We start from the raw sequence: 25,022 nt of genomic DNA on the forward strand, positions 1-25,022 counted from the left end.
CTACATCTGACTGGATAAATGACTTTTATTTTCACTTAACATTAACTCAGTGACTGAGACTTGAGCGCGGGGAACAGGTCTTGAGCGCGGGGAACAGGTCTTGAGCGCGGGGAACAGGTCTTGAGCGCGGGGAACAGGTCTTGAGCGCGGGGAACAGGTCTTGAGCGCGGGGAACAGGTCTTGAGCGCGGGGAACAGGTCTTGAGCGCGGGGACCAGGCCTTGAGCGCGGGGACCAGGCCTTGAGCGCGGGGAACAGGCCTTGAGCGCGGGGAACAGGCCTTGAGCGCGGGGAACAGGCCTTGAGCGCTGAGACCAGGACTAGAGCGCTGAGACCAGGACTAGAGCGCGGGGACCAGGTCTTGAGCGCGGGGACCAGGTCTTGAGCGCGGGGACCAGGTCTTGAGCGCGGGGACCAGGTCTTGAGCGCGGGGAACAGGTCTTGAGCGCTGAGACCAGAACTTGAGCGCGGGGAACAGGTCTTGAGCGCGGGGACCAGGTCTTGAGCGCGGGGAACAGGTCTTGAGCGCGGGGAACAGGTCTTGAGCGCGGGGAACAGGTCTTGAGCGCTGAGACCAGAACTTGAGCGCGGAGACCAGGTCTTGAGCGCTGAGACCAGGTCTTGAGCGCGGGGACCAGGACTTGAGCGCGGGGACCAGGTCTTGAGCGCGGGGAACAGGTCTTGAGCGCGGGGACCAGAACTTGAGCCATAGGGACTCTTGAATCAAAGTAGTCTCTTTCTCAGATGTATATTCAAATAGTTAAAACAAATTGTTTTGCCATGTTTGAGGGTCTGTATTCAAATAGTTGTAGTCACCTCCAAAGGAACTATTTGTTCCCCCTGGAAAATGTAACTTTACACAAAGCAGAGTTACAACTAGTTATCCCAGGTCTACAGTAGGTTGTACTCTGTGAACAACAGCATTGGTTTCAAAACAAATCAAGCAGTCATAATTAATATTATAGAAGGACTCCTTAGAACCAAACGCATAAGCTATGTTCCATTCAGGACTCCTTAGAACCAAACGCATAAGCTATGTTCCATTCAGGACTCCTTAGAACCAAACGCATAAGCTATGTTCCATTCAGGACTCCTTAGAACCAAACGCATAAGCTATGTTCCATTCAGGACTCCTTCGAACCAAACGCATAAGCTATGTTCCATTCAGGACTCCTTAGAACCAAACGCATAAGCTATGTTCCATTCAGGACTCCTTAGAACCAAACGCATAAGCTATGTTCCATTCAGGACTCCTTAGAACCAAACGCATAAGCTATGTTCCATTCAGGACTCCTTAGAACCAAACGCATAAGCTATGTTCCATTCAGGACTCCTTAGAACCAAACACATAAGCTATGTTCCATTCAGGACTCCTTCGAACCAAACGCATAAGCTATGTTCCATTCAGGACTCCTTAGAACCAAACGCATAAGCTATGTTCCATTCAGGACTCCTTAGAACCAAACGCATAAGCTATGTTCCATTCAGGACTCCTTAGAACCAAACGCATAAGCTATGTTCCATTGAGGACTCCTTAGAACCAAACACATAAGCTATGTTCCATTCAGGACTCCTTAGAACCAAACACATAAGCTATGTTCCATTCAGGACTCCTTAGAACCAAACACATAAGCTATGTTCCATTCAGGACTCCTTAGAACCAAACGCATAAGCTATGTTCCATTGAGGACTCCTTAGAACCAAACACATAAGCTATGTTCCATTCAGGACTCCTTAGAACCAAACACATAAGCTATGTTCCATTCAGGACTCCTTAGAACCAAACGCATAAGCTATGTTCCATTCAGGACTCCTTAGAACCAAACGCATAAGCTATGTTCCATTCAGGACTCCTTAGAACCAAACACATAAGCTATGTTCCACTCAGGACTCCTTAGAACCAAACACATAAGCTATGTTCCATTCAGGACTCCTTAGAACCAAACGCATAAGCTATGTTCCATTCAGGACTCCTTAGAACCAAACGCATAAGCTATGTTCCATTCAGGACTCCTTAGAACCAAACGCATAAGCTATGTTCCATTCAGGACTCCTTAGAACCAAACGCATAATCTATGTTCCATTCAGCTAACGTCCATGCCCAGGAGCAGGCTAATGGAGAAGGAGAATGGGAGTTCTCTGCCTAGAAAATTGCTATAGCATCCATATTATTTAATTTACAAAATGACTGAAATACTGTGGTGTTAGAACCCACTTTACCTCCTCAGCATTACTTCCAGAGACCCTCATCCTCCTCTTTCTCTTTCGTTCTCTCTTTCTTTCTGTCTCTCTCTGTCTCTCTCTGTCTCTCTGTCTGTCTCTCTGTCTGTCTCTCTGTCTGTCTCTCTGTCTGTCTCTCTGTCTGTCTCTCTGTCTGTCTCTCTGTCTGTCTCTCTGTCTGTCTCTCTGTCTGTCTCTCTGTCTGTCTCTCTGTCTGTCTCTGTCTCTCTCTCTCTCTGTCTCTTTTGTCCCTCAGCACTTTGACTTCCCCCTACCCAGCCCTCTGAAGGTGTTTGAGATGTTGGTGGTTCCAGAGCAGGAATACCCCATGGTGTGTATCGCGGTCAGCCAAGCCACGGAGCCAGGCCAGGTGGTTCACTTTGAGACCATCAACCTCAACTCCTGCTCTTCCTGGTTCACTGAGATGGGATCAAGTAAGGAACTAACACACACTACACAGAGCCTATCGTCCTCAACTCTGGCTCCTCCTGAGCGGTATGCTACGAAGCTAGCTAGATCTACACAGAGACTATCGTCCTCAACTCTGGCTCCTCCTGAGCGGTATGCTACGAAACTAGCTAGATCTACACAGAGACTATCGTCCTCAACTCTGGCTCCTCCTGAGCGGTACGCTACGAAGCTAGCTAGATCTACACAGAGACTATCGTCCTCAACTCTGGCTCCTCCTGAGCGGTATGCTACGAAACTAGCTAGATCTACACAGAGACTCGTCCTCAACTCTGGCTCCTCCTGAGCGGTACGCTACGAAGCTAGCTAGATCTACACAGAGACTATCGTCCTCAACTCTGGCTCCTCCTGAGCGGTATGCTACGAAGCTAGCTAGATCTACACAGAGACTATCGTCCTCAACTCTGGCTCCTCCTGAGCGGTACGCTACGAAGCTAGCTAGATCTACACAGAGACTATCGTCCTCAACTCTGGCTCCTCCTGAGCGGTATGCTACGAAGCTAGCTAGATCTACTCAGGCTTTTTTTTAAAGCTAGCCAGCTTCAGTTAGTTTCACATTGCATCTCGGGCTTCACATCCGTACTATGTCAGTGAGTATTGCTTGTCCGCCTGCCGCTAACTCTAGCGGCTTCGTAACTGCATGTGCGTATCGCACGTGTCTAATCGAACGCCAAACTCTTCATTGAGACGATTCTGACATGTGATTTCAGCTGACATGTGATTTCAGCTGACATGTGAATTCAGCTGGCTGTGGTGTGAAATGTGCTTTTAGAGGTGGCGTCGTCATTTCATTACTTATCGTTAATGTCCTCTTTTCACACAGTACCTTTTTTATCTGTAGTGGTTTCAAGCTCGCCGCCATTGGACTCATTGGAGCAGTGGAAACTTGTTCTCTGGAGTGATGCATCACGCTTCACCATCTGGCAGTCCGACAGACAAATCAGGGTTTGGGGGATGCCAGGAGAACGCTACCTGTCCCAATGCATAGTGCCAACTGTAAAGTTTGGTGGAGGAAGAGTAATTGTCTGGGGCTGTTTTTCATAGTTCGGGCCCCTTAGTTCCAGTGAATGGAAATCTTAACGCTACAGCGTACAATAACATTCTAGAAGATTCTGTGCTCGAATCACTAATACTCTTGTGGCTGAATGGAAGCAAGGCACTGCAGCAATGTTCCAACATCTAGTGGAAAACCTCAACCTCAAGTTCTTCTCCTCCTGGTTCACTGAGATGGGATCAATAGGCACCAAACACACACTACCACCTCCTGAGTGGTATGCTACGAAGCTAGCTGGATCTACACAGAGACGATCGTCCTCAACTCTGGCTCCTCCTGGTTCACTGAGATTAGTCAATTGTTGTACTGTCAATAGACACCAAACGGAGGAAAACTGAAACTTGGAGGGACGATCTCGACTATCTGAAAATGCTTAATTTTCTGTCGCTTTAAAGCGTGTCGTTTTTAAAACCGTGAACACAACCCTGGATTCATACTCTATGTTCACATTGAAACACCTCCTCTTGTGTTGATGTATTTCTGGATTCCAGTAGGGATATCTTTATGCTAACCATTATTTTATGTGTGTCTTCCCCTTAGCTGGCCAAGCAGTGGATGCCATCCATGTGACCCAGCTGGAGAGGGACACCGTGCTCGTGTGCCTGGACAGTAAGTATGACCTCTGACCCCCACAGAGATGACTTCCTGCACTTTGGTTGCATCCCAAATGGCACCCTATTCCCTATGTACTGCACTACTTTTGACCAGGGCCCATAGGAAAGTGCACTACATAGGGAATAGTGAGCCATTTGGGACTTCCCCTTCAGTCTAACTAGTCCTGCACTGAGAAAGTAGACATGCTGTTAATTGTTTGCCCTTCAGTCATTATTTCATTTATTTAACCAGGAAAAGACCCTTGAGGTTAGAAACCTCTTCTTTTTTTTCCCCGAGGACATCTAGAAGGGAGTCGATTACATACTGAACCCCTCCCTTGAGGTGGTACCACCCAGCACATCTAGAAGGGAGTCGGTTACATACTGAACCCCTCCCTTGAGGTGGTATCACCCAGCACATCTAGAAGGGAGTCGATTACATACTGAACCCCTCCCTTGTGGTGGTATCACCCAGCACATCTAGAAGGGAGTCGATTACATACTGAACCCCTCCCTTGTGGTGGTACCACCCAGCACATCTAGAAGGGAGTCGGTTACATACTGAACCCCTCCCTTGAGGTGGTACCACCCAGCACATCTAGAAGGGAGTCGATTACATACTGAACCCCTCCCTTGTGGTGGTACCACCCAGCACATCTAGAAGGGAGTCGATTACATACTGAACCCCTCCCTTGAGGTGGTACCACCCAGCACATCTAGAAGGGAGTCGATTACATACTGAACCCCTCCCTTGTGGTGGTACCACCCAGCACATCTAGAAGGGAGGCGATTACATACTGAACCCCTCCCTTGTGGTGGTACCACCCAGCACATCTAGAAGGGAGTCGATTACATACTGAACCCCTCCCTTGAGGTGGTATCACCCAGCACATCTAGAAGGGAGTCGATTACATACTGAACCCCTCCCTTGAGGTGGTACCACCCAGCACATCTAGAAGGGAGTCGGTTACATACTGAACCCCTCCCTTGAGGTGGTACCACCCAGCACATCTAGAAGGGAGTCGATTACATACTGAACCCCTCCCTTGTGGTGGTACCACCCAGCACATCTAGAAGGGAGTCGGTTACATACTGAACCCCTCCCTTGAGGTGGTACCACCCAGCACATCTAGAAGGGAGTCGATTACATACTGAACCCCTCCCTTGTGGTGGTACCACCCAGCACATCTAGAAGGGAGTCGATTACATACTGAACCCCTCCCTTGTGGTGGTACCACCCAGCACATCTAGAAGGGAGTCGATTACATACTGAACCCCTCCCTTGTGGTGGTACCACCCAGCACATCTAGAAGGGAGTCGGTTACATACTGAACCCCTCCCTTGAGGTGGTACCACCCAGCACATCTAGAAGGGAGTCCATTACATACTGAACCTCTACTTTGAGATGGCATAGTGCCTCTCCATCACGATTTCAATGGTAGAGCTTAACTGCTAGGGGCTAAAATAGATTTACTACTAAAATACCAAAATATATCACTTTTGCATCGACTTGTCAAAATGAAGACCAGATTTGACGTTTCACTATAACGAAACCTAAACATCTGGTTTTCCATTAAAAAATAATAATAATTCTCATGAAAGTTCCTCTAAAACAATCAAGACGGTCAACAACATTTTCCTCTACCAGAGCTTTAATCCCAGACAGCGACACCCTCTCCTCTAGTTTTAGTCTCCTCTACCAGAGCTTTAATCCCAGACAGCGACACCCTCTCCTCTAGTTTTAGTCTCCTCTACCAGAGCTTTAATCCCAGACAGCGACACCCTCTCCTCTAGTTTTAGTCTCCTCTACCAGAGCTTTAATCCCAGACAGCGACACCCTCTCCTCTAGTTTTAGTCTCCTCTACCAGAGCTTTAATCCCAGACAGCGACACCCTCTCCTCTAGTTTTAGTCTCCTCTACCAGAGCTTTAATCTCAGACAGCGACACCCTCTCCTCTAGTTTTAGTCTCCTCTACCAGAGCTTTAATCCCAGACAGCGACACCCTCTCCTCTAGTTTTAGTCTCCTCTACCAGAGCTTTAATCCCAGACAGCGACACCCTCTCCTCTAGTTTTAGTCTCCTCTACCAGAGCTTTAATCCCAGACAGCGACACCCTCTCCTCTAGTTTTAGTCTCCTCTACCAGAGCTTTAATCTCAGACAGCGACACCCTCTCCTCCAGTTTTAGTCTCCTCTACCAGAGCTTTAATCCCAGACAGCGACACCCTCTCCTCTAGTTTTAGTCTCCTCTACCAGAGCTTTAATCTCAGACAGCGACACCCTCTCCTATAGTTTTAGTCTCCTCTACCAGAGCTTTAATCTCAGACAGCGACACCCTCTCCTCTAGTTTTAGTCTCCTCTACCAGAGCTTTAATCCCAGACAGCGACACCCTCTCCTCTAGTTTTAGTCTTTTACAGCTCGTTCTAAAATCACCGAGCATTATTAGGACAGTTCTCTTTTACTCCTTTCAGGAACCGTGAAAGATTGTAGCAGCTGAGAACGGACACTGTGATTATCCTCGTAAGTGAGGAACTGTTGTTGTTTTTTTAAATCCAGCCACTATTCAAAAAGCTCTATCCTATTTTTATTTTTTATTCTAGAAAATCTAAAGATCGTGAACCTCATGGGAAGATTAAAGTCTAACAAGAAGCTAGCCTCGGAGCTCAGCTTTGACTTCGCCATTGGATCCGTTGGTAAGATGACCTCTTTAATATGATTCACCTACTACTGTAACACCTACCTCGTAACGTCAGTAGGGGGAGGGGCTTGTAACGCCAGTAGGGGGAGGGGCTTGTAACGCCAGTAGGGGGAGGGGTTTGTAACGCCAGTGTGTTACCGCTGTTTCTGAGGGGGAGGGGCTTGTAACGTCAGTGGGTTACAGCTGTTTCTGAGGGGGAGGGGCTTGTAACGTCATTGGTTTACCGCTGTTTCTGAAGGGGAGGGGCTTGTAACGTCAGTGGTTTACCGCTGTTTCTGAAGGGGAGGGGCTTGTAACGCCAGTGGGTTACCGCTGTTTCTGAAGGGGAGGGGCTTGTAACGCCAGTGGGTTACCGCTGTTTCTGAGGGGGAGGGGCTTGTAAAGTCAGTGGGTTGCAGCTGTTTCAGAGGGGGAGGGGCTTGTAACGTGTCAGTCTTATAATAGGGTTATGGTTTCCCCTGTATTCACATCCCACTACCCTTCAATACTGTGCATCCATTAATGTCAACCAGTGTGTATATTAATATGTATGATGATTGCTGATATCCTCCCTGTCGTATACATGCCTCTACCTTCTCCTCCAGTGACTGTGTTCTACTTTTTATATAATAAACCCTGTAATAATAACATGTATTTTTTTTATTTTTTATTATTTCACCTTTATTTCACCAGGTAGGCTAGTTGAGAACACCTTTATTTAACCAGGTAGGCTAGTTGAGAACACCTTTATTTAACCAGGTAGGCTAGTTGAGAACACCTTTATTTAACCAGGTAGGCTAGTTGAGAACACCTTTATTTAACCAGGTGGGCTAGTTGAGAACACCTTTATTTAACCAGGTGGGCTAGTTGAGAACACCTTTATTTAACCAGGTAGGCTAGTTGAGAACACCTTTATTTAACCAGGTAGGCTAGTTGAGAACACCTTTATTTAACCAGGTAGGCTAGTTGAGAACACCTTTATTTAACCAGGTAGGCTAGTTGAGAACACCTTTATTTAACCAGGTAGGCTAGTTGAGAACACCTTTATTTAACCAGGTAGGCTAGTTGAGAACACCTTTATTTAACCAGGTAGGCTAGTTGAGAACACCTTTATTTAACCAGGTAGGCTAGTTGAGAACACCTTTATTTAACCAGGTAGGCTAGTTGAGAACACCTTTATTTAACCAGGTAGGCTAGTTGAGAACACCTTTATTTAACCAGGTAGGCTAGTTGAGAACACCTTTATTTAACCAGGTAGGCTAGTTGAGAACACCTTTATTTAACCAGGTAGGCTAGTTGAGAACACCTTTATTTAACCAGGTAGGCTAGTTGAGAACACCTTTATTTAACCAGGTAGGCTAGTTGAGAACACCTTTATTTAACCAGGTAGGCTAGTTGAGAACACCTTTATTTAACCAGGTAGGCTAGTTGAGAACACCTTTATTTAACCAGGTGGGCTAGTTGAGAACACCTTTATTTAACCAGGTAGGCTAGTTGAGAACACCTTTATTTAACCAGGTAGGCTAGTTGAGAACACCTTTATTTAACCAGGTGGGCTAGTTGAGAACACCTTTATTTAACCAGGTAGGCTAGTTGAGAACACCTTTATTTAACCAGGTAGGCTAGTTGAGAACACCTTTATTTAACCAGATGGGCTAGTTGAGAACACCTTTATTTAACCAGGTGGGCTAGTTGAGAACACCTTTATTTAACCAGGTGGGCTAGTTGAGAACACCTTTATTTAACCAGGTAGGCTAGTTGAGAACACCTTTATTTAACCAGGTGGGCTAGTTGAGAACACCTTTATTTCACCAGGTAGGCTAGTTGAGAACACCTTTATTTAACCAGGTGGGCTAGTTGAGAACAAGTTCTCATTTACAACTGCGACCTGGCCAAGATAAAGCATAGCAGTGTGAACAGACAACAACACAGAGTTACACATGGAGTAAAACAAACAATTAAACAAAATATACAAATTAACAAGTCGATAACACAGTAGGATAACTGACGTCTCCTCTACCTCTTGCTCCAGTGTGCCTTCAGGACAGTGTTCTGGCCTTCTGGAAGCACGGCATGCAGGGAAAGAGCTTCAAGTCCAACGAGGTAGGTGTTACCGTTAGTGGGGGAGGGGGGACCATTCAGTCACGTCATCTGTAACCGTACTGTCTCACTCTAGACATTATACACATTGTCAATCAAACTGAGTCTAAATATAATCGTGGCTTGGTGGCTATAACAAAACCTGACTACAATACAGTCAGGTCTATACAGGAGGGTGATTGGAAAGGCACCAGTCAGGTCTATACAGGAGGGGGATTGGAAAGGCACCAGTCAGGTCTATACAGGAGGGGGATTGGAAAGGCACCAGTCAGGTCTATACAGGAGAGGGATTGGAAAGGCACCAGTCAGGTCTATACTGGAGGGGGATTGGAAAGGCACCAGTCAGGTCTATACAGGAGGGGGATTGGAAAGGCACCAGTCAGGTCTATACAGGAGGGGGATTGGAAAGGCACCAGTCAGGTCTATACAGGAGGGGGATTGGAAAGGCACCAGTCAGGTCTATACAGGAGGGGGATTGGAAAGGCACCAGTCAGGTCTATACAGGAGGGGGATTGGAAAGGCACCAGTCAGGTCTATACAGGAGGGGGATTGGAAAGGCACCAGTCAGGTCTATACAGTCTCTCTTCCTGTTTTCTAAATAACTCTTGTAAAGTCAGTATGGGGAGGGGCTTGTAACGTCAGTATGGGGACGGGCTTGTAACGTCAGTATGGGGAGGGGCTGGCCTGATTACACACAGAAGTAGGCCTATAGGCTACCTGGCCTGCGCGCAAATGTAGGCAGTTACAGTGAGTTCTGAAATTATTCAGACCCTTTTTCCACGTTTTGTTACGATACAGCCTCATCAATCGACACACCTCATAATGACAAAAACAGGTTTTTAAAATGTATTGAAAATGTATTAAAAAATAAACTGAAATACCTTATTTATGTAAGTATTCAGAACCTTTGCGTTCTGTTTCCGTTGATTATCTTTGATGTTTCTACAACTTGATTGGAGTCCACCTGTGGTAAATTCAATTGATTTGTACATGATTTAAGGCACACTCCTGTCTATATAAGGTCCCACAGTTGACAGTGCATGTCAGAGCAAAAACCAAACCATGAGGTCGAAATAATTGTCCGTAGATCCCAGAGAAAGGATTCTGTTGAAGCACAGATCTGGGGAAAGGTACCAAAAAAAATGTGTGCAGCATTGAAGGTCCCCAAGAACACAGTGGCCCCCATCATTTTTAAATGGAAGAAGTTTGGAACCACCAAGACAATCCCTAGAGCTGTCCACCTGCCCAAACTGAGCAATCGGGGGAGAAGGGCCTTGGTCAGGGAGATGATCAAGAACCCGATGGTCTCTCTGACAGAGCTCGTGAGTTCCTCTGTGGAGATGGGAGAACCTTCCAGAAGGACAATCATCTCTGCAGCACTCCACCAATCAGGCCTTTGTGGTCAGATGGAAACCACTCCTCAGTAAAAGGCACGCAACAGCCCGCTTAGTTTGTCAAAAGGCACCTAAAGACTCTGGCCATGAGAAACAGGATTCTCCAGTCTGATGAAACCAACATTGGAACTCTTTGGCCTGAATGCCAAGTGTCACATCTGGAGGGAACCTGGCACCATCCCTACTGTGAAGCATGGTGGTGGCAGCATCATGCTGTGGGGAAACCTGGCACCATCCCTACTGTGAAGCATGGTGGTGGCAGCATCATGCTGTGGGGAAACCTGGCACCATCCCTACTGTGAAGCATGGTAGGGGTAACATCCCTACTGTGAAGCATGGTGGTGGCAGCATCATGCTGTGGGGATGTTTTTCAGCGGCAGGAACTGGGAGACTAGTCAGGATTGAGGGAAAGATGAACAGAGAGATCTTTGATGAAACCTGCTCCAGAACGCTCAGGACCTCAGACTGGGGCGAAGGTTCACCTTCCAACAGGACAACAATCCTAAGCACACGGGCAAGACAAAGCAGGAGTGGCTTCGGGACAAGTCTCTGAATGTCCTTGAGTGGCCCAGCCAGAGCCCGGACTTGAACCCGATCGAACGTCTCTGAAGAGACCTGAAAATAGCTGTGCAGTGACGCTCCCCATCCAACCCGACAGAGCTTGAGAGGATCTGCACAGAGGAATGGGAGAAACTCCCCAAATACAGGTGTGTCAAGCTTGTTGCGTCATACCCAAGACGACTTCAAGGCTGTAATCGCTGACAAAAGTGCTTCAACAAAGTACTGAGTAAATGGTCTGAATTACTTATGTAAATGTGATATTTCAGTTTTTTGCAACAAAAAAAAAAGCAAGTTTTTGCTTTGTCATTATGGGGTATTGTGTCGATTTGATAAATGGGAAATACGATTTCATTCATTTTAGAATAAGGCTGTAAAACGTAAAAAAGTCGAGGGGGTTTGAATACTTTCCGAATGCGTGGTATATGCGTGTCCGTTTGGGGATCTGATAGTGTTTCTGATTGGCTTAACGCACCACCAATAATGAGCTGTGGACCTTCTCAATGTAATAGTTTTCTTCATCTCAAACAGCAAGTAAACAAAATGTGTTTTTTTACATCTATTGAGAATGACAATAGTTCCTCAATGTATTTGACTAATATTTTCCAGCTCTCTCTCCCTTTCGATAATAACTCAGCATGAAAGGGGAAAATGTCATGCTCTGATCCGATGGAAATGTCATAGTATAGGCCTTCCTGATTGCTTCTTCTCATTGCTTCACTTAGACTGAAATATGTTCCAGTACTCATTTTGGGTGCTGGTACTGTTTACATTTTAGGTGGAGGAGCAGTAGAACATGTGAGATGCTGGTACTCCTGCCCAAGTCAAACACTGCTTCTCATCCCTTGCCCACAGTTGTGTCTGCCTTGAGCTCACTGGGACAGGACATATTTGAATGGGTCCAGAATATTTTATACAATGTTGCAAGGGACCCAAGTTAATAGTTGACACAATGTTTCAAGTTCCTTCCAGACAGGCCATACATTTGATACAATGTTTCCAGTTTTCTAGCATGATCTTTGGCTGCACTAAGTTGATAGTTGATACAATGTTTCTAGTTCCTTCCAGACAGGCCATACATTTGATACAATGTTTCTAGTTCCTTCCAGACAGGCCATGCATTTGATACAATGTTTCTAGTTCCTTCCAGACAGGCCATACATTTGATACAATGTTTCTAGTTCCTTCCAGACAGGCCATACATTTGATACAATGTTTCTAGTTCCTTCCAGACAGGCCATGCGTAGCCAATGTGATTTTATAGGATCATTATTTTCAGCAGGAGATTGTCTACCTGCCGGCTGCCATGTTTTTATTGGTTGGCTTTTATGTAGACTATTTTTTACATCGTTGGTAACGGAAGATACTTTTTGGGTTTATCGTTTTCATTTGGATGTAATTTGGATGAACCACATGACACTGATTTTGAGATACGAAGACGTTATAAATTAAATTAAACTTTCATGAAAATGTACAGACGAAAACCATAACTGGCACGCAGATTGGTAGAGATGGTAAGATAAATTGGCATTCCACATGAGAAAGGTTACCGACTCCTCGTGTTGCCTTTTCACCGGCAACTTCAGGAGAGGAATGGCAGAATCTGAAAAATCCAGCAGGAATGACCGGGAGGAAAATGGTTATCTAGATTTCTGGCGCCCTCTTGAGGCATTTTGTCTTACTTCATCAAACCGTAAGCTTAAAGCATCAGACAAGCTCAATGCACATAGTCAAATTTTATTAAAACAGATATCGTGTGTCTATATATGGAAAAATACACGTTTTAAAAAATGTTGACCAAACTACTTTCGGTCGACCAATACATTAGATAACTGTGTACTAGGAGGCATGACCACCTGCTAGGTGGGAGTCCTTAGCCGGACAGAGACCCCCTCTGGTTAGGGTTACCCAGGGGTCCTGATGACGAGGAGAACAAGGCCTTTAGGTGGCTAGGAAATGTACCCGCTGAAGCGATCAGCCTACCAGGCATCATATCAATAGACTAATGTCCTGTCCCTCCTTCACTGCCTTCCTTCAAGGAGGCTTTTCAACTGAATCATACAGGAGACGGAGCGGCTGAATAATTGATCAGCCCACCTTCACCCTCTGTTGTGCAGCTGTTTCATTTTCTGATGAACATGAATACTGCATGGTATCTGACATTTTGACAGGCTAACGTGTCGTGCTCCACCCTGGCACACACACACTGTGCTGTAACGCTGGGCTGAGCCCACAGCCAACACACAGCCTTATTTCAGCTCAGTCGTGTGTGTGTGTGTGTGTGTGTGTGTGTGTGTGTGTGTGTGTGTGTGTGTGTGTGTGTGTGTGTGTGTGTGTGTGTGTGTGTGTGTGTGTCAGCAGTGAAAAGACTACCCTGGGTGTATCCCCTATCATAAAAACAGAATGCCTCACCTCACAGTGATCTCTGGACTTTTATAGTGTGTGTGGCGTGCATGGTGATCAGGTTAACATGAGATCGTCTCTGTGAAAGGTTGACAACTTCATTACCTGCAGGTGGACACAGAGACACAAACGGCCTAATGTAGCTTAGCCTCAGAGTGTGATCCCAGAGGTTTTATCTCCTGGCCTCATCTATGTAGGCAGGCAGCGAAACACTGAATCCATCTGAACTCTGATAAGCAGAGCAACCTACAGTTGGCGGGGGGGGGGGTCTACTGGGGTCATTGGGGGGGGTCTACTGAGGTCATTGGGGGAGTCTACTGAGGTCATTGGGGGGGTCTACTGAGGTTATTGGGGGGGGGTCTACTGAGGTTATTGGGGGGGGGGGTCTACTGAAGTTATGGGGGGGGTCTACTGGGGTTATGGGGGGGGGGGTCTACTGGGGTCATGGGAGAGGTCTACTGGGGTTATTGGGGGGGGTCTACTGAGGTTATTGGGGGAGTCTACTGAGGTTATTGGGGGGGTCTACTGAAGTTATGGGGGGGGTCTACTGGGGTTATGGGGGGGGGGGGTCTACTGGGGTTATGGGGGGGGGGGGGGTCTACTGGGGTCATGGGAGAGGTCTACTGAGGTCTGTCTGTAATCATGGGATGGACTGTAATGGGGAAATATAAGATCGCTCACCATGGAAACGAAGAGTCCTTGTAAAGTGTTACCAGTATTGTGTTTCCATGTAGCTCCTCATCAATGTCCCTGTGTATGTTTCCATGTAGCTCCTCATCAATGTCCCTGTGTATGTTTCCATGTAGCTCCTCATCAATGTCCCTGTGTGTGTTTCCATGTAGCTCCTCATCAATGTCCCTGTGTGTGTTTCCATGTAGCTCCTCATCAATGTCCCTGTGTATGTTTCCATGTAGCTCCTCATCAATGTCCCTGTGTATGTTTCCATGTAGCTCCTCATCAATGTCCCTGTGTATGTTTCCATGTAGCTCCTCATCAATGTCCCTGTGTCTGTTTCCATGTAGCTCCTCATCAATGTCCCTGTGTGTGTTTCCATGTAGCTCCTCATCAATGTCCCTGTGTATGTTTTCATGTAGCTCCTCATCAATGTCCCTGTGTATGTTTCCATGTAGCTCCTCATCAATGTCCCTGTGTATGTTTCCATGTAGCTCCTCATCAATGTCCCTGTGTCTGTTTCCATGTAGCTCCTCATCAATGTCCCTGTGTATGTTTCCATGTAGCTCCTCATCAATGTCCCTGTGTATGTTTCCATGTAGCTCCTCATCAATGTCCCTGTGTGTTTCCATGTAGCTCCTCATCAATGTCCCTGTGTATGTTTTCATGTAGCTCCTCATCAATGTCCCTGTGTATGTTTCCATGTAGCTCCTCATCAATGTCCCTGTGTGTGTTTCCATGTAGCTCCTCATCAATGTCCCTGTGTGTGTTTCCATGTAGCTCCTCATCAATGTCCCTGTGTATGTTTCCATGTAGCTCCTCATCAATGTCCCTGTGTGTGTTTCCATGTAGCTCCTCATCAATGTCCCTGTGTGTGTTTCCATGTAGCTCCTCATCAATGTCCCTGTGTGTGTTTCCATGTAGCTCCTCATCAATGTCCCTGTGTATGTTTCCATGTAGCTCCTCATCAATGTCCCTGTGTATGTTTCCATGTAGCTCCTCATCAATGTCCCTGTGTATGTTTCCATGTAGCTCCTCATCAATGTCCCTGTGTATGTTTCCATGTAGCTCCTCATCAATGTCCCTGTGTATGTTTCCATGTAGCTCCTCATCAATGTCCCTGTGTATGTTTCCATGTAGCTCCTCATCAATGTCCCTGTGTATGTTTTCATGTAGCTCCTCATCAATGTCCCTGTGTATGTTTCCATGTAGCTCCTCATCAATGTCCCTGTGTATGTTTCCATGTAGCTCCTCATCAATGTCCCTGTGTATGTTTCCATGTAGCTCCTCATCAATGTCCCTGTGTATGTTTCCATGTAGCTCCTCATCAATGTCCCTGTGTATGTTTCCATGTAGCTCCTCATCAATGTCCCTGTGTATGTTTCCATGTAGCTCCTCATCAATGTCCCTGTGTATGTTTCCATGTAGCTCCTCATCAATGTCCTTGTGTATGTTTCCGTGTTCATTAATGTCCCTGTGTATGTTTCCGTGTTCATTAATGTCTCTGTGTATGTTTCCGTGTTCATTAATGTCCCTGTGTATGTTTCCGTGTTCATTAATGTCCCTGTGTATGTTTCCATGTAGCTCCTCATCAATGTCCCTGTGTGTGTTTCCATGTAGCTCCTCATCAATGTCCCTGTGTGTGTTTCCATGTTCATTAATGTCCCTGTGTATGTTCATTAATGTCCCTGTGTATGTTTCCGTGTTCACTAATGTCCCTGTGTATGTTTCCGTCTTGTTAATAAAGTGCTCCATTCCTTCCTTTAATCTACAGGTCACCCAGGAGATTTCTGATCCCAGCCGAGTCTTCCGTCTCCTCGGATCTGACAGGTTGGTGCTTGAAATGATTGTGTTTTTAACTCTCTGTCTCTCTTCAGATCTGATGGGTTGGTGCTTGAAATAATTGTTTTAATTATTCACTTACCTGTCCTCATTCCTCCTCTTTTTCTCTTTACTTGTATCTCTCTGTCTCAACTTTTCGCTCTTTCTCTCACTCCCTTTACTTTTTGCGCTCTGCCTCCCCCATCTCTTTTCTCTTTCTAGTCGTATAGATGATTTATGTAGTGCCCTTTGATCTCTATAAAGCCGTAGATGCAGGGCTGGTAGCTAGTGGCTGTCTCCAGGGAGCAAGTGTCCTCCCACAGGTCCCTGTGTTTAACCATCGCCTGGAAACCACCAAACATCCTACTTCTCTCTCTCTCCCCGTCTCTCTCTCTCCCCGTCTCTCTCTCCCCGTCTCTCTCTCCCCGTCTCTCTCTCCCCGTCTCTCTCTCCCCGTCTCTCTCTCCCCGTCTCTCTCTCCCCGTCTCTCTCTCCCAGTCTCTCTCTCTCTCCCAGCTCTGGTGGCTCAGTCTCTCTCTCTCCAGGTCTGCTTCTGTTGCTATGACGAGGCATGTGCCACAGATCACACAACCCTGTTTATAAATCAACTATCTTTGATCGTTCAGCATTCAACCACTTTGAGTCTGAGTGGGATACCTCATTGTAATCTCAATGCTATCATGAAGAGGCTTTTAAACCATGTTCTCTATGTGACTCACATCACAGCTGGTTGGTTACATGCTGCAGAGTGGGCAGTGTGGCAGGGCAGTCCCTTAGCCCTTCACACCAGTCCTCAACTATAGAAACCACTCAATGTGATTTAACTCCCTGGCTCAGACACATTTCCCACACTGTGGTGGAAGATCGACTAGCAATGATGGTTCTCCCAGGACACGGGGCCCCTCCCAGGACACGGGGGCCCCTCCCAGGGCAGAGGCTCCCTGGTGCTTTAGGCTCAGCCCATTCTGATTCCCCTGCGACAGCCTCTGCCCATCCAACCTGCATGTTTTATTCAGACTGGCACCTGGGCACTGCCACGCCAGCCTGGTTTGAGTGTCTCTCTGATCCTCTGTAATTCCATCTGATAGATCAGACACTATGGTCTTGGACTGTACCCTCTGTGGGCAGAGACACCCCTCATCTCGTCTGTCACTCTGCTGTAAGGATGGCACCACCCTTGTACAACTCATGATCTCTAGTGTCATATTAACATAAATGTGCCATTTGAAATGTAGCCAGTCCTCTCTTGTCTAGCTGCCTGCTACTCCCTAAACCCACCAATTATATTCAATTAATTGTGTTCTATTCAGTGTGTTTTCTTCAGTCTTCAGATAAGGGACCTGGTTGGCAGCTGTAACCTGCAGTAGAGTTGTGTGTTCCTGGTAATGCTGCTGCTAACTGACATCTCTCTCTCTAACAGGGTGGTGGTTCTGGAGAGCCGGCCCACTGACAACCCCACAGCCCTCAGCAACCTCTACATCCTGGCCGGGCATGAGAACAGTTACTAGCCCCTTAACCGTGTTACCAGCTCCTAGCTCTGACCCAGTGACTCCACACAGGGAGGGGGGAGGGGGGGGGGGGGGGGGCACCTACAGACCCATTGGATAGGTGAAGAATTAGCAGGAAGTGGATCAACTCCCAGCAGTCCACTTGCCTCAGCAGGCTCTCATACCGCCTGGACTCATGGTACAACCACAGGTAGAACAATGAGACAGATATTTCATTGGATGGATGAAATGTGAAGCATCCGGGGTTAGCGGTTTTTCACACACTACCAAATATGGTAGTGAGAGGAAGTCCACTAGGTGGTCGATGGGAGAAGATGGAACGAGATGGATTTTGACCGACATTCTGCAAATCTTCCCATCAATGAAACATTTGATCACAGTACAGTAGTTTTCTGTTACGATACGGAACAGATTCATTTTTGTAGACTTTACCCTTTTGCAAAATTTTATTTTTTATTTTTTTTATCATGCTGTTACAAGGAGTGCAAAGGTGAATTGGGTTATTGCACATTTCACAGAGTTAGGCGTTCCCTAATGGAAATATGTAGATGTATACTAGAAGGCGCCAATAGGCTCCTGCTATCTTGTGCTTGGCTCTGCCCACTATGACTCATTTGTTCCCATTGGAAACGACAAGCTGTGGTCTATCTTGGTTTAGTGATAGAAAAAATCTTTGTTTGAACTGTGTCACCAAACCCAGGAAGTAGTTAGTGAATACAGAAACAACAGGTCATCAACCAACAGGTCAGACAAGGGGACTGTGATGCTTCAAGCAAAACCACGTCCTTCCTCTTCACAGATCTTCCAACGGCCTTATGCTGAGCAGGCAAGCAGCACCTCCTCCTTCCTCTACAGTCCTGTCCACCTCCTCCCTCTACAGTCCTGTCCACCACCTCCTCCTCCTCCCTCTACAGTCCTGTCCTCCACCACCTCCTCCTCCCTCTACAGTCCTGTCCTCCACCACCTCCTCCTCCCTCTACAGTCCTGTCCTCCACCACCTCCTCCCTCTACAGTCCTGTCCTCCACCACCTCCTCCCTCTACAGTCCTGTCCACCACCTCCTCCTCCTCCCTCTACAGTCCTGTCCTCCACCTCCTCCTCCTCCCTCTACAGTCCTGTCCTCCACCACCTCCTCCTCCCTCTACAGTCCTGTCCTCCACCACCTCCTCCCTCTACAGTCCTGTCCTCCACCACCTCCTCCCTCTACAGTCCTGTCCTCCACCACCTCCTCCCTCTACAGTCCTGTCCTCCACCACCTCCTCCTCCCTCTACAGTCCTGTCCTCCACCACCTCCTCCTCCCTCTACAGTCCTGTCCCCCACCACCTCCTCCCTCTACAGTCCTGTCCTCCACCACCTCCTCCCTCTACAGTCCTGTCCTCCACCACCTCCTCCCTCTACAGTCCTGTCCTCCACCACCTCCTCCCTCTACAGTCCTGTCCTCCACCACCTCCTCCCTCTACAGTCCTGTCCACCACCTCCTCCCTCTACAGTCCTGTCCACCTCCTCCCTCTACAGTCCTGTCCACCTCCTCCTCCTCCCTCTACAGTCCTGTCCACCTCCTCCCCCTCCTTCTACAGTCCTGTCCACCACCTCCTCCTCCCTCTACAGTCCTGTCCACCTCCTCCTCCTCCCTCTACAGTCCTGTCCACCTCCTCCCTCTACAGTCCTGTCCACCTCCTCCTCCTCCCTCTACAGTCCTGTCCACCTCCTTCTCCTCCTCCCTCTACAGTCCTGTCCACCACCTCCTCCTCCCTCTACAGTCCTGTCCACCTCCTCCCCCTCCTTCTACAGTCCTGTCCACCTCCTCCTCCTACAGTCCTGTCCACCTCCTCCTTCTACAGTCCTGTCCACCACCTCCTCCTCCCTCTATAGTCCTGTCCACCTCCTCCTCCCTCTACAGTCCTGTCCACCTCCTCCCCCTCCTTCTACAGTCCTGTCCACCTCCTCCTTCTACAGTCCTGTCCACCTCCTCCTTCTACAGTCCTGTCCACCACCTCCTCCTCCCTCTATAGTCCTGTCCACCACCTCCTCCTTCCTCTACAGTCCTGTCCACCTCCTCCTCCTCCCTCTACAGTCCTGTCCACCTCCTCCTCTTCCCTCTACAGTCCTGTCCACCTCCTCCCTCTACAGTCCTGTCCACCTCCTCCTCCTCCCTCTACAGTCCTGTCCACCTCCTTCTCCTCCTCCCTCTACAGTCCTGTCCACCACCTCCTCCTCCCTCTACAGTCCTGTCCACCTCCTCCCCCTCCTTCTACAGTCCTGTCCACCTCCTCCTTCTACAGTCCTGTCCACCTCCTCCTTCTACAGTCCTGTCCACCACCTCCTCCTCCCTCTATAGTCCTGTCCACCTCCTCCTCCCTCTACAGTCCTGTCCACCTCCTCCTCCTCCCTCTACAGTCCTGTCCACCTCCTCCTCCTCCCTCTACAGTCCTGTCCACCTCCTCCTCCTCCCTCTATAGTCCTGTCCACCTCCTCCTCCCTCTACAGTCCTGTCCACCTCCTCCCTCTACAGTCCTGTCCACCTCCTCCTCCTCCCTCTATAGTCCTGTCCACCTCCTCCTCCCTCTACAGTCCTGTCCACCTCCTTCCTCTACAGTCCTGTCCACCTCCTCCTCCTCCCTCTATAGTCCTGTCCACCTCCTCCTCCCTCTACAGTCCTGTCCACCTCCTCCCTCTACAGTCCTGTCCACCTCCTCCTCCTCCCTCTACAGTCCTGTCCACCTCCTCCTCCTCCCTCTACAGTCCTCTCCACCTCCTCCTCCCTCCCTCTGTAGCCCTGTGTGTCCCATATAGCACCTCATTCCAGGGCAACCTTGTTCCTGGACTGCTGCAGGATTCAGTTCCAACTCGGCACCACACATGACCAATTGAGTTAATTGATCAGTTCAGTGATTAAATTCAACACACCTGGTCTTCCAGGTGGGTTCAATCAAAAACATGAAGTGCCTGCAGCCCTCCAGGACCAGGGTTGCCAACCCCTTCCCCTATTCCCTATATAGCACACTTCATTTGACCAGGACCCATAGGGTAAAGTAGTGTGATATGTAGGGAATAGGGTGAAATTTGGGCTGCAGACACTGGACTGGATTGTGGAGGAACAGAATTTGTGCAGGAAAGGCTCAGACCAACAGACCCCCTCACCCTGCAGCCTCCTATCTCACCCTGCAGCCTCCTATCTCACCCTGCAGCCTCCTATCTCACCCTGCAGCCTCCTATCTCACCCTGCAGCCTCCTATCTCACCCTGCAGCCTCCTATCTCACCCTGCAGCCTCCTATCTCACCCTGCAGCCTCCTATCTCACCCTGCAGCCTCCTATCTCACCCTGCAGCCTCCTATCTCACCCTGCAGCCTCCTATCTCACCCTGCAGCCTCCTATCTCACCCTGCAGCCTCCTATCTCACCCTGCAGCCTCCTATCTCACCCTGCAGCCTCCTCTCCCACCCTCACCCTGCAGCCTCCTCTCCCACCCTCACCCTGCAGCCTCCTCTCCCACCCTCACCCCGCAGCCTCTTATCCCACCCTCACCCTGCAGCCTCCTATCCCACCCTCACCCTGCAGCCTCCTCTCACCCTGCAGCCTCCTCTCCCACCCTCACCCTGCAGCCTCCTCTCACACTGCAGCCTCCTCTTCCACCCTCACCCCGCAGCCTCCTCTCCCACCCTCACCCTGCAGCCTCCTCTCCCACCCTCACCCTGCAGCCTCCTCTCCCACCCTCACCCTGCAGCCTCCTCTCCCACCCTCACCCTGCAGCCTCCTCTCCCACCCTCACCCTACAGCCTCCTCTCCCACCCTCACCCTGCAGCCTCCTCTCACCCTGCAGCCTCCTCTCCCACCCTCACCCTGCAGCCTCCTCTCCCACCCTCACCCTGCAGCCTCCTCTCCCACCCTCACCCTGCAGCCTCCTCTCCCACCCTCACCATACAGCCTCCTCTCCCACCCTCACCATGCAGCCTCCTCTCCCACCCTCACCCTACAGCCTCCTCTCCCACCCTCACCCTGCAGCCTCCTCTCCCACCCTCACCCTGCAGCCTCCTCTCCCACCCTCACCCCGCAGCCTCCTCTCCCACCCTCACCCTGCAGCCTCCTCTCCCACCCTCACCCTGCAGCCTCCTCTCCCACCCTCACCCTACAGCCTCCTCTCCCACCCTCACCCTGCAGCCTCCTCTCACCCTGCAGCCTCCTCTCCCACCCTCACCCTGCAGCCTCCTCTCCCACCCTCACCCTGCAGCCTCCTCTCCCACCCTCACCCTGCAGCCTCCTCTCCCACCCTCACCATGCAGCCTCCTCTCCCACCCTCACCATGCAGCCTCCTCTCCCACCCTCACCCTACAGCCTCCTCTCCCACCCTCACCCTGCAGCCTCCTCTCCCACCCTCACCCTGCAGCCTCCTCTCACACTGCAGCCTCCTCTTCCACCCTCACCCCGCAGCCTCCTCTCCCACCCTCACCCTGCAGCCTCCTCTCCCACCCTCACCCTGCAGCCTCCTCTCCCACCCTCACCCTGCAGCCTCCTCTCCCACCCTCACCCTGCAGCCTCCTCTCCCACCCTCACCCTACAGCCTCCTCTCCCACCCTCACCCTGCAGCCTCCTCTCACCCTGCAGCCTCCTCTCCCACCCTCACCCTGCAGCCTCCTCTCCCACCCTCACCCTGCAGCCTCCTCTCCCACCCTCACCCTGCAGCCTCCTCTCCCACCCTCACCATGCAGCCTCCTCTCCCACCCTCACCATGCAGCCTCCTCTCCCACCCTCACCCTACAGCCTCCTCTCCCACCCTCACCCTGCAGTCTCCTCTCCCACCCTCACCCTGCAGCCTCCTCTCCCACCCTCACCCCGCAGCCTCCTCTCCCACCCTCACCCCGCAGCCTCCTCTCCCACCCTCATCCCGCAGCCTCCTCTCCCACCCTCACCCCGCAGCCTCCTCTCCCACCCTCACCCTGCAGCCTCCTCTCCCACCCTCATCCCGCAGCCTCCTCTCACCCCGCAGCCTCCTTTCCCACTCTCACCCCGCAGCCTCCTCTTCCACATGGATTACATATCAACTGAAATAGGGAAAAAAAACGATCTAGAGGTGTTGAAAACAAACAAGTGCCATAATAATTCAGACATTTAGGTCTGGTAGGGAGTGAATAAATGGGAGTTTCTTTGTGTGTATCAAAAAGTCCTTTGTAACCAAGCAACTGACGGTCACAGGTCTGGTTGACGATAAGCTTTAGGGCGGCTTGTAAGCGCTGAGCCTTCAGTGTTAGTGAGCCGTCGTAACGCCTTGGACCAGAGCTAGTTGCCGACGCGCAAAGCCTTTCCTGCTCTAGTTGAACTAATATAGACTGGTTCAGATAGAAAGTCCATATATTTTGTTTGATGTGGGTAATTTAAACGTTATTTATTAATATCTAAGCAATATTAGGGCATGTTGGATTGACCGGCTTTGTGAGGGATAGTTACATTATTTTTATTTTTTTCAGTTTTATATTATTTTAAATTTTCTTGAGGTGTTGTCGTTTCATCCAAACCGTTTTAAATATTAATCTGTATCGATGGGTTGTTGTTTCTATGACCGTCTGGTGTTGGAACGCTTCCCAAATAGCCCCCTATTCCCTATTTAGTGCACTACTTTTGATCAGGGGCCCGCCCATTAAGAGCTCTGGTTAAATATAGTGCACCAAACATGGGACCAGGGTTCCATTTGGGACGTTCCCATAATCCACCTCTCTTCCTGCCTCCCGCTTGGTAGCGTTTTAGAAAGTTGAATATGTCATGTGTTTTGTTCCTCTTTTTTTCCCTTTTAAACTATGACTTTATTCAGTATTTTTGCACCATGGAAGAAGCACTTTTGTACATTTTATTTTTTAATTTTAAATTTTTATTTAAAATGACAAAACAAGGGAAATGCATTTTGTTTTCTTTGTAACATCATCGGTCTTCCCTTCAAAAGTTTTAATGTATGCAGTTATTGTAATAAAATTTTAAAAAAAGAAGCTATTAACAATACACGTCTGCTGTCATGCTACTTGCTAACTGCCAGTAAACCTAGGCTGCTGTGGCGCGTGTCAACTCCTATATTTGGCTCGCTAACTCTTATGGTTATTGTCAAGGGGATACAAACAGACCCGGGAACAGGGAAGGCCATCTGCATGGAAAGAATTGATACAGTGCTGTTGAGCCCCCGGGGGGGGGGGGGGGGTTGTTTTCCGTAACGAATAAGACTACCGTTCAGTCTGTCATTCCACTGCCGTGTTTGCACCGCAGCGCTAATTGGCCTCCGTGGAACAAGAGTTAGAAACTGGAGCAGTCCCTGTCTGGTATTTACTGACGCAAAAAAAATAGGACGAATGATGTCACTGTCAGACAGATGATAATAGGGGCTAGTTCTGAATTATCTTTCAGTTGGAGGGTCTTAGGTTAAGTGAAAGCAAGCTACACATTTCATTTGAAAGCTAATGCATCTTGCGCGCGCGGGGGGGGGGGGGGGGGGGGGGGGGGGGGGGGTTGGGGAAAACAATAGCAGATCATTACAGAGAATGTGCACGTTGCTTATGCACAGGGCACCTATCGCCAGGTCACACGTGATTTGTTCTACGGCCCGTCAGTGAATAGAGTCCAGGACAACTCTCTGGCACGGTGGGGTCGTCTTCTATATTGAGTATTGCGTCATCAGTTCCTCTCGTCACGTCAGTCAATGCATACCTTCGCTGCTACCTTGTCAGAAATGTCCAGATCAACTAGCCCATATCAGATCAGATGCCCATAGATTTTGTAATGTTTGAGTCACTCATATCACATGAATACACATTAGACATGGCAAAATGGATAGAATTGCAATTAAATTTGCTTTAAAACTGCAAAAATCACCATCTGACCAAATGTATAGAATTGCAGGAAATACGCTTTAAGGGGGGTGGAGTCTGTTCTTATGGGGACCAGGCTGAAAAGGTGGTGGAGTCTGTTCCTATGGGGACCAGGCCGAAAAGGCGGTGTGTAAGGGGGTGGAGTCTGTTCCTATGGGGACCAGGCTGAAGAGGGGGTGGAGTCTGTTCTTATGGGGACCAGGCTGAAAAGGTGGTGGAGTCTGTTCCTATGGGGACCCGGCTGAAAAGGCGGTGTGTAAGGGGGTGGAGTCTGTTCCTATGGGGACCAGGCTGAAGAGGGGGTGGAGTCTGTTCCTATGGGGACCAGGCCAAAAAGGCGGTGTGTGAGGGGGTGGAGTCTGTTCCTATGGGGACCAGGCTAAAAAGGCGGTGTGTGAGGGGGTGGAGTCTGTTCCTATGGGGACCAGGCTGAAAAGGCGGTGTGTGAGGGGGGGGAGTCTGTTCCTATGGGGACCAGGCTGAAAAGGCAGTGTGTGAGGGGGTGGAGTCTGTTCCTATGGGGACCAGGCCGAAAAGGCGGTGTGTGAAGGGGTGGAGTCTGTTCCTATGGGGACCAGGCTGAAAAGGCGGTGTGTGAGGAGGTGGAGTCTGTTCCTATGGGGACCAGGCTGAAAAGGCTGTGTGTGAGGGGGTGGAGTCTGGTCCTAAGGGGACCAGGCTGAAGAGGGGGTGGAGTCTGTTCCTATGGGGA

The 25,022-nt window shown here is 49.2% G+C and overlaps 1 protein-coding gene across 6 annotated transcripts in view; it reads left to right on the top strand.

The window, feature by feature from the left end:
- Nucleotides 1-18,385, top strand: part of map4k5 (mitogen-activated protein kinase kinase kinase kinase 5) — a 115,013-nt gene extending 96,628 nt beyond the window's left edge. For all 6 annotated transcript variants that reach the window (XM_036955314.1, XM_036955316.1, XM_036955315.1 and 3 more), the window contains 6 exons: nucleotides 2,476-2,653; nucleotides 4,282-4,350; nucleotides 6,933-7,025; nucleotides 9,042-9,112; nucleotides 15,911-15,966; nucleotides 17,378-18,385. In XM_036955314.1, coding sequence (XP_036811209.1) covers nucleotides 2,476-2,653; nucleotides 4,282-4,350; nucleotides 6,933-7,025; nucleotides 9,042-9,112; nucleotides 15,911-15,966; nucleotides 17,378-17,465 — 555 coding nt within the window. In that variant the 3' untranslated portion in view covers nucleotides 17,466-18,385. The remainder of the gene's footprint in view (nucleotides 1-2,475; nucleotides 2,654-4,281; nucleotides 4,351-6,932; nucleotides 7,026-9,041; nucleotides 9,113-15,910; nucleotides 15,967-17,377) is intronic.
- The last annotated feature ends 6,637 nt before the right edge of the window (nucleotides 18,386-25,022 follow it).

The sequence above is a fragment of the Oncorhynchus mykiss genome, chromosome 19, assembly GCF_013265735.2.
Source record: "Oncorhynchus mykiss isolate Arlee chromosome 19, USDA_OmykA_1.1, whole genome shotgun sequence".
NCBI lineage: Eukaryota > Metazoa > Chordata > Actinopteri > Salmoniformes > Salmonidae > Oncorhynchus > Oncorhynchus mykiss.